At 66.8% G+C, this 9383-nt stretch overlaps 1 protein-coding gene across 1 annotated transcript in view; it reads right to left on the minus strand.

The window, feature by feature from the left end:
• The window catches only part of CROCC2 (ciliary rootlet coiled-coil, rootletin family member 2), a 72268-nt gene that overhangs the window by 15743 nt on the left and 47142 nt on the right, over positions 1 to 9383 (minus strand). Inside the window, exons 22-27 of the mRNA XM_040450333.1 lie at positions 6693 to 6910; positions 5894 to 6053; positions 3035 to 3392; positions 2634 to 2797; positions 2119 to 2239; positions 1330 to 1463 (exon numbers count right to left, since the gene is read on the minus strand). Of these exons, the coding sequence (XP_040306267.1) occupies positions 1330 to 1463; positions 2119 to 2239; positions 2634 to 2797; positions 3035 to 3392; positions 5894 to 6053; positions 6693 to 6910 (1155 nt within the window). The remainder of the gene's footprint in view (positions 1 to 1329; positions 1464 to 2118; positions 2240 to 2633; positions 2798 to 3034; positions 3393 to 5893; positions 6054 to 6692; positions 6911 to 9383) is intronic.

The raw sequence follows: 9383 nt of genomic DNA on the forward strand, positions 1-9383 counted from the left end.
GGGGGGGGGGGGGGGGGGGGGGGGGGACCCCGCCCCCCGTGGGGCTGGCAGCTCAAGCTGCCCGGGGTTCAGTCATCAGTCTGCGGCAATGGCTGCGTAGCGGTCGGAAAGGAACACAGTGTGGGCTGCTGTGAGTACAGAGCCTCCTGCAGACAGGAGGAGGGGTTCCAATTCAGGGGCAGGCGCTTCATGGACCCCCGCCGGGCACTCAGAAGAAAGGTGGAGGCAGGGCCATCTGGAGCAGGGGAGGGGCCCAGGGGAGAGCCCCTGGACACAGGTGCGGAGCCCTTGCGGGGGGAGGGGCGGGGAGCCAGAGGCGTCCCCTGTGCACAGCGCGGTGACACGTCGGCTGCTGTGCTCACTTTTGCCACACTCCCACCGCCATGGAAGGGGGCAGGGGGAGCAAATCACCCTGAAATAAAAAGCTGGCATGGAAGTCGTGAGGAAGCATTAAATCAGCAAGGATCCTGTCAGCAACCAAAGAAAACCAGAGCAAATAAATTATTGCAAAACTTGTAAGCGGGATAAATTCCTTTGGAAAAGGCACACGCTCCGAGGTGGGCTTGAAACCAAGGCCAGGCGGATGAAATAAATGCTGACCGAAAACATACAGGGCGGGAGCGCGGGGCCGGGACCTGGGGATGGGGGGTGGCCACTGCACGTGTCAGGCACAGCAGACTCAGGACAAATGGCACAGAACAGGCACCGGGAGCTCTAGGCTGGTAAGAGGCAGAGCGGCCAAGAAGCTTCAAGTTGTGAAGAACGTGTCCTAGAAATGTATAAACCAAAGACGCTTACGGACAAAAGGAGGGACTGCCCTCCCTGCCCCCACCCTGATGGCAAAGTTCAGCACTTCACGCCCGGTTTTCATAACTCGAGACACAGATCCAACCTGGAGTATGTGACTGACATGGTTGTAAAGGTGGACTTAATACATTCTTTTCAAAATGTGTACCCTGCAAACGGACAGCCTTATTTTCAAGCACGCACAGAACACACACCCGTGAACGCACGTAAAATGGGGCGCGGCCCGCCCCTCCTGCCCTGGGGGTCTGCCCCTGGCTCCGGGCCTCGCCAGCTCTGTCTTGCAGGGCGCTCCCTAAGGCTCAGTTTTCCTAATCTGTCAAATAAGGGCTGGGACCACCTCCAAGGCAGCTCTGCCAGGGGATGCCCCCGATGAGCGCTGTGGGGCCACCACGTCCCTCGAGGCCACCTGCTCCAGCCCAGTTGTGCTTCTGCCCATGGGGACCCCAAACCTCCGCCCCCCCCAGGCGCCCCCCCCCCCCCCCCCCCCCCCGTCCCCAGGTCCCCGCCAGCTGCGTGCCCCACCTGGAGCCTCCGCTTCTCCCAGCTGGCCGCCCGCCTGCCAGCCCGGTGCTGCTCCTCCAGGCTCCGGAGCGCCTCCTCCTGCAGGGCGCGCGCTGCCTGGGCCCTGCGCCTCTCACTCTCCGCCTGGCGCCGGGCTGCGGGGCGAGCAGGGTGCTTGCTTGCCTGGCTCCCAAGGTCAGTGCGGCCGCCACATGGGGGTCGCCCCTGCCCATTTCACAGGCTGGCTAAGTGACTGGGAGCTAGACGGTGGGGGCTGGAGCCCCCCCCCCCCCCCACCGACCGCCCGTCTGACAATTCCCTGCCACTTGAGGGTCCCTGGGGGCGGGTCTGGGGTCCTGGCTCCCTCTGCCTGCTCCTTCTCTCCCAGGTTCTTTCCTTCCACAGACATTCCTCCTTCCAGACACCTCCTGGGCAGACCCACTAACGGAGGGAGGAGGGCACGTGATGCAGTGGGGCGACCAGCAGGCCAGGGGCGCTCTCGGTGGTGACAGGGGTCAGAGACCTGACGGAGAGATGGGCCTCATGGCTGTGGAATCGGGTTCTGGGAGGTCAGCGTGGTGGGAGGAGGGTCTGCGGACCCTGCAAGGTCTCTGGACCGCATCCCCTGGTGACGGGGAGCCACTGTGAGAGGGCCGGGCACACCCGGGGGACACGCTGGCCCACGCCCGAGCAGCTTCCAGGACTGAACCCTCCCGGCCGCCAGGGTGGGGCCCTTGGGGGGGAAGCCCGGGAGGTGGCGATGTGGCCCTGTCAGCGGTGTTCGGGGACGGGGCGAGGGAAGGGGGTCACCTTCCTCCGCCTCTGCCAGTGCCTCCTGCAGCCGTGCCGCGCGGCTCTGGGCTTGGGCACGCTCGCGCTCTGCCTCGCTCAGCCGGCCGCTCAGGCTCACCACCTGGAGGTGCCAGTCGTCCTGGGCGGAAGGACCCAGGTCAGGGGGCAGCCCGGTGGGTGAGTGGGGGCCGAGGTGTCCGGCTGGAGGTTTGGGGGGCTCGGGCACGCTGACCTGGACCCCGGTGGGCATCATAGTGGCGCCTGGCGCCAGGGCCTCTGCTGCTAATTGGGAGTAAGGGAGGAGGCCCTGCCTGAGCCGTTGGGGCGGCAGCTGAGTTTTGAGGGACTGTGGTGTTTGTTGCTATCTGTCACGCCCAACAAAGGACAGTCTGAGCGCTGAGGCGCCCGGTGACCCCAGGGCCCTCCAGGGCCTCAGCAGATCTGGGGTGGATGGACAGACGGACAGCAGAATGACGGGCAGCATCTCGTGTTTCTGGGGGCCCCCGGGGCATGTCCTCTCCGCCCCCCCTTACCCGTTCCCTCTGGGCAACCCGCAGTTTCTGCACAAAGTCCGTCAGGGCGTCTCGCACAGAGTCCACGTCCACATCTGGGCAGGAGTCCCCAGGTGCCGGTGAGGGCCATCGGAGTGGTGAGCCGGACCTGGTCGGGGGGCCGGCGCTCTGGATGCTATCTGAGCCTGCAGGACAGTGGCAGCGGAGGGGATGTGGTGGGGACGTGGTGGGGACTTGGTGACAGGCATGCAGGTGCCCTGCCCCCCCTTTCTCTGCTTGTCCCCACCCCCAGGGAGCTTGCGGGGGCACGGGGTCCAGGCCCCTCACTGTGTGGGTCGTGAGGCCCAGGGAGGGGAGGGGGTGTCCTGGGTGGGTGCCAGAGCCGGGACAGGAGCCTACCCGAAGCCACTGAGGACACTGACCTGTACTGGGGAAGCCGGGCCACTCGGGGGAGCCTGAGGGGCCTCGTCCCCGCAGCCCCAGGCCGCGGCACAGGGTGGACCACAGCCGGCCCAGCTGGGCCTCCGCGTGCCGCCTGGCACCTTCAGCCCGGGCCAGCTCCCCTTCCAGACTGTGGAGCCGGCGGCCGGCCTCGTCCAGGCGAGCCTGGAGGCCGTCGGCCACGCTACCGGCCTGCTGTAGCTTCCCCGTGACCGTGTGCAGCTCGGCCCGGAGGGTCCGCTCGGCCCCCCGGCTCTGGCAGAGGCCCTCCTCCAGCTGCTTCTTTCGGGCCTCAGCTCCAGCCTCCGCCTCTTCCAGCTCCCGCCGCAGCCTCAGGACCTGTGGGAGGGTCATGAGGGCTCACGTAGAAGCCCTTTGTCCCAGAGCCACCTGCCCTCCGCACCTCGCCCCCAGGCCTCTTGTCCTCACTCCCTGCTTGGCATGTCACGGCCAGGGGCACCTCGGACCTGCCTCCCAGCCCGTGTTTGGCCGTGGGGGCCCCTGAGCCCAGGTGGAGAGGGGCACCTCAGGACCACAGAGCACATCCTGGCAGGCGTCCCTTCAGACTCGTGAACCCCCCAGCCAGCTGTTGGCCCTAGGCTTGTCCCCTCCTGTGGCAGGGGACCGGCTGCCTCGAGCCAGCCCCATGCTCGTCTGTGGCTGCTCTTGGCCTGTGGTAGCAAAGGCTGGGTCAGCATCGTCCCGAGACCAGGGCCGGGGAGGCTCAGGGGGCCTGATGCAACACCACGGGCTTGCGCGGGGTGGCACGGGGGTAAACCAGCCTCCCCGGCACACAGCACCTATGGGCCGAGAGGAGAGACCTGGCCTCTGGGAGGCCGGTCCTGGGCCTCTCGTACCTGGGTCACTCTTTCTACCCTTCCACGCTCACCCCTCGGGTCTGCTGGGTCCCAGGCCCCTCTCTTCTCTGGTGGCCTGGCCTGGGTGCGGAGGGGCCCTACCTGACCTCCTGCCCCTCGGTAGCCACCCGTCCCGTCGTCTCCAATGAGGCCACCTTGTCTGCCTCTGCAGACCCTGGTCACAGCCTGGCCTCTGCCGCTTAGCCCCTGGGATGGGGCCTCCGCTCACACAAGGTGCCCCCTAAATACCTGTGAGTGAATGACGGAATAGACAGGGTCACGTCACCCCTAGGGCAGTGACAGGCTTGGGGGAGGCAGCCAGGCTCCCGGCTTGAGGCCACAGAGCCTCTGCCAGACCGTAAGCCCTGGCACAGGGGGCAGGGCCGGGCCCCACCCCATTTCCTCTCCGGGTGGCCACAGTGTTAACGACCCCATTCACGGGTAGAAGTGAGGAGCCGTGAGGTCACACAGGGGTCACATAGGTCGTGGGAGGAGAGTCCAGGTTCTCTGTGCACGGCGGGTGCTCGGTGCAGCCGCCGTGTGCGTGATTTTGGGTCCTGACCAGGGGGTCCCACGCGGGCCGGGCTGTGGGAACACACGTGCAGGTGTGGGTGTAGGTGTCACTCCGAATCCAGAGGCTCTTTGACGATTGGGCATTTGGGGGCTCTTGCCTGTCCCCTGGCTCAGAACTCTCACGTCCCCTGGGCGAGACTGTCCCTTTCTAAAACACGAGAACCTTAGGAGATGCGGGGGGTCCCCGCTTTGCCCGCATTCGTTCAGTCAGCACCCCTGTCCCTCGGCCCTGGTGGCACCCAGTCCCCACGTTCTTTCTCTGGTTCTCAGCCCGCAGCATGTTCCCCTGCGAGTGTGGGGTGGCACCGAGGGGGTCGCCGGGCCCCTCCTGGGCCCCTGCCTCTGCTCACACGTGCTGGGGAGGGAGCCTTCCTCCTGGGCAGCGCCGCCCCCCACTCTGGCCAAGCCCAGTTCTGGGCGATGGGGGATGTGGGTGGTGGGGGTGCCCTCCGAGACCATGCCCTTGTAGCTGATGGACTCCTGAAGCCGTTTTTGTCTGAGGCCAGGACACCCCGTGGGCAAGGAGCGGGCTGGGCCCCTCGCTGGCTGTCACCCTCGGGGACCCTGGTCCGACACATGTCTCTGTGTCTCGATGTCCTCATCTGAAAAGGAAGGCGCTAGACCTTCCTCACGGGGGGGTCGGTGGTGGGGCAGGGAGGAGGGAGGGCGGTGCAGCACACGCCTGGCCTGGAGGGAGCACTGGACCCCGGGTTTCTCCTCCCCGTGCACCTCACGGCCCACTCCCAGGCTGCAGAGGCCCACTCACGGCCCACTCACAACGGCTGCGGATGTTTGGACCGGCCTCCCACCTGGAGGGGTATCTAGGCCCCTCTTCTGAGCGATCCCGAAACCGAGTGAACTCGGTGTGAGTGGCCCTTGACTCTGGAGACCGAGGCAGATGGACGAAGCCGTGCAGGTGGTCTCCGAGCCCCTGCTCCGAGCCCCACCTCTGGGCCGGGAGGTGCCCAGCCGGCAGCCGGTGCGGCCACCGACCCCGCGAGCAAGGCCGCCTGCCGGTGAGCCCAGCCCTGCCATCAGGCCCCCCGCCGTGGAGTCTTCTTGGCGCGTGCACCGTCGGGCAGAGCCAAGGCGCCCCCCTGTGCCCTCGCCGCATTCCTGATCTCAGGGGCCACGGGCGTCCAAGTGGTCGTTTTCAGCCATTAATCTTGAGGCTTGTCATCCGTACCCCATGGGGCAGACCCAGCCGGGAGCCCCACGAGTCTGAGCAGGGCCCTCCAGCTGAGGCTGCAAGTGTGGGGACAGAATGTTCCAAAGGCACAGACAGCGAGGCCATGTCTTGGAGCTCGGGCTCCGCGGTCCAGCGGGTGCCCTGGAGGCACCTGGGGGAGCCGGACAGAGGGGGGAGGGGACATCTCTGTGGGGGCGGGGCTCCAGGACGGCGGCCCTCACCTGTGTGCCCAGCTCCTGGAGCTCCTGGCGGGCGTCGGCGCGAGCCTGCTGCGCCTCCCGTAGGCTGGCCCGCAGCTCACAGGCCTCCTTCTGGGCCGCTGCTCGCGCCTCCTCCAGGACCAGCACCTTCTGTTCCCTTTCTTCCTTGGACCTCTGAAAACTGAGCAGAGTGTCACAGGCTGGGGCTCCAGCAGGTCCCGCAGAGACCTTCCCGCCGCCCGCCTCACTCCGGCCGGATGCCTCCCCCGTGTCTCGGCTCTGCGGTGTCCCAGAGCCCAGCCTCCTCGGGGCTGCCTGGGGCCGGTCCCCTCGGGCATACCAGGTCCCGGTGCCCAGCCGGATCTGCCCCTCTCCACGTCTCTAGACCTTCCCTCCACCCTACTCCGTGCTCCGGCCACACTCCCAGAGACCCGGTGTCCAGCGCCAGGCCCGCACCTCTAATGCCCCTCTGCGAGGCCTGCGGTCCCGGCCTCCCGGTCCCTCCCACGGGGGGCCTCCCAGAGTCCTGGAACAGTCCTCTCTTCCTCCCTCCACTCCCCAGCCCTTGGCCGTCGCTTGCCCACCACTTGGGGCTTGTGTGGCCCGCTGGACGGGAATGCTCCGAGGGCAGGGACAGGCCCCCGCTCGTGTGCGGGCACCGTAGAGCCTTCTGATGGACAGCTGGCACCGTGAGCTTGGTGAGCCCACCCACCATCCTCTGGCCCGCCTCAGTAGAACACCCCGCGTCCCGCACACTCTGCCCCTCCGGTGGATTTCGGGGCCGGGAAGGCCCCCTGACGGGTGCTGCACGGGCTCATACCTGGCCTTGTCCTGCTCGGCCCTGCGGAGAGCGGCCCGCAGCTCGGTGTTGGAGCTCTGCAGCACAGCCTTCTCGCGGGCCTCCTCGCCCAGCGCCCGGCGGGCCTCCTGGGCCTCCCTGCGAAGCCCCTCGCGGCTCTCCTCGCTGCCCTGCAGCTCCCCGCGCAGCACGGCCAGTGCCTCCCGGGCCTCGTCCAGCTGTGCCCGCAGCCCCTCCGCCTGGGGAAGGGGCACGAGGCTGTCGGGGCCGCTGGGGGCCGGGGCGCCACGGGCGGGGGGGGGGGGGGGGCAGGTAGGAGCTGCCGATCGGCCTCTGGCTCTGGTCCGGCAGCGCCCAGGTGCCCCCAGCCCTGTGTGCCCAGGTGCTTGAGAGAAAAGCGGACAACCTGGCTCTGCCCACCTGGGGGTGCAGGGTGCCTCACGAGGGCTGGTCCCAGAACCGGGGAGGTGACGGTCTGGCCCTGCTGGCCCTGGGCCCTTGCTCCCTCCCTGGCCCCCGGGGACGCTGCTTGCCAGACAGCAGGGACAGCGTGGCACCTGGCTGTGCCCACACATCCGTACTGCCCCCTCCCGGGTCCAGATGCCTCCGCTTGACGGCCCCCCGCCCCCGCTGCTGCCCGCTGGCCTTCAGTGATGCCGTGGCACTGGGGCTGCTGCCCGCCCTGGGGCGGGTAGCCGTGCAGGTGGCCCTGGCTCGAGACCCCTGCTCCTCGGCCCTCATCTCCCTGTCACGTGGGAGGCAGGGGAGGGTGGGTCTCCGGGCGATGGTGCCCTCAGAATTCTCTGGCAGCACGAAGGCCGGCTCGGGCCAGGCTGTCCAGTTTGCTTGGGCGGCAGGTTCTCACTGTCACCAGGGCCCTGGACAGAGTGCTCCGCAGAAGCAGGGACACCCTAAACCCAACGGGTGGGGGGCAGCAGAGGCCCCCGGCTGGGCAGGCTCTGGAGCCAGTGGGGGCCACCCTGGTCTCAGGGCTCAGCAGCCCGGACTCTGGCCGCTTTGAAAGCTCTGAAAAGCTGACCCGAGGACGGGGAGAGGCTGTAGGTGTGAGTCCTGTGCCCTGCCCCTACCAGACGTGTTCCAGGCCCAGAATGGGACACCCGTCACGCCGTCCTCCCTACAGCGGGACCCCCACGCCCTCTGGGGGCTTCTAGGCAGGGCTTGCGGGTTCTGTGGTTGTGTGAAGCTCAGGGCCTGAGCGAGGGCCAGAGCTGGGTCAGGGTGGGGTCGGGGGTCCTCCTCACTCCTCGCCCCAGCACCACCTCCCCCTCGACCCTTGGAGGGAGGGTCTGGAGGCGAGTGCAGACCCAGGGCAGGGGCGGCCCACCTCCCAGCGCCCGCACTTTGGTGAGGGAGATCTCCAGGCTCGGCCGGGACCTCTGGTCTCCCGCCTCCCAGGCCTGCGCTGCAGCCCTGACCGGGGCACTCTAGAGAGGGCTCCGTTCAGGCTCGGGTGTCCCGAGGAGGAGGTGGAGAGGAGGTGGAGGGGGCCGGCGGCGTGCCGACAGAGGGGAAGCCGCAAAAACTCTGAGCCATGTCAAGGCGCTGGTTTGCCAAGAGCAAACCCCACTTTGCTGGCCGTTTCAGCGGGACATTGTCCAGGCCCCTGGCCAGCCTGGCTCCCGTGTCCGCCCGCTGTTATTGTTGTTCTGTTTTTGGGAAGGGCCTGAGCCGCCCCCCCCCCCCCCCGGGCCCCACTCCCCTTCCACCCCCCACATATGGGAGCCACAACTGTGCAGGGCAGTTTCCGCCGAGCTCAGCAAAAATCCACCGAGAAGGTCAAGGACCAGCAAAGGGCCCGATCCATCATAAAAGGAACTGGTTTTGTTTCCCAGGGCAGAGGAGATGAAAACGAGCAGAACAAAGCTGGAGAGGGCCCCCCTCACCCCTGCACCCCCACCCGCTTCCCTCTGCCTCATGAGAACAGCCATCCTCTTTACAGGAGTTTTACAGCCAAATCACTTAATGTGATTATAATAATTATTTCTTTACTAGAAATTGTATAAACAGCGTCTTTTGAAATCTCCTGCAGGGAGGTGGTTCCAGGGCTCTGCGCCGCCTGAGGGAAGGCCGGGGAGGGGCCGGCAAGGGGCTCTCGCCCGTGCGTGCGAGCACACACATGTGTGGTCAGCGTGCGTGTCTGCACGCGACGTGTGTGAGTGTGGCGTGCGCACCTGTACACGCGCATGCAGGAACACGCGTGCCCATGTGCCCACACACATGCATGACGTATGTGCGTGTAAGTGCGTGTAGGGCTGTGTGCACTACTTGTCGCACATTTGTGCGTGCTTTGTGGTGTCCGCGTGTTTCCCTGTGAGTGTTGTGTCCGCAGGTGAGTGTGTGTGGGTGCATGCACAGGTACGCTGTCACTTGTGGGCAGGGGTGTGAACGGTGCAGTGGGTTCACGTGTGTGTGCAGGCACACACGTGTGGACTCCAGGCAGCGCCGAGAGAAGCCTGGACGTTCCTTCAGTTTAAAGGCTGTGAAAACGTTATGGTTTCCATGGCGACCGGGCCAGCCTGGCGCCTGGGAGGCTCTTCAGTGCTGCCATTCCGGGCTTGCTCCTCCTGCCCCCGCTTCAGCCTCCTGCTCCCCCACTGCTTGCTGGGGCCCCTCTCCTTTCTGGGGGTTCCCTCCCCTTTCTGGGGTTCCCTCTCCTTTTGGGGGCCCCTCTCCTTGCCGGGGGTTTCCTCT

The sequence above is a fragment of the Herpailurus yagouaroundi genome, unplaced genomic scaffold (genome assembly GCF_014898765.1).
Source record: "Herpailurus yagouaroundi ecotype Mexico unplaced genomic scaffold, PumYag 202, whole genome shotgun sequence".
NCBI lineage: Eukaryota > Metazoa > Chordata > Mammalia > Carnivora > Felidae > Herpailurus > Herpailurus yagouaroundi.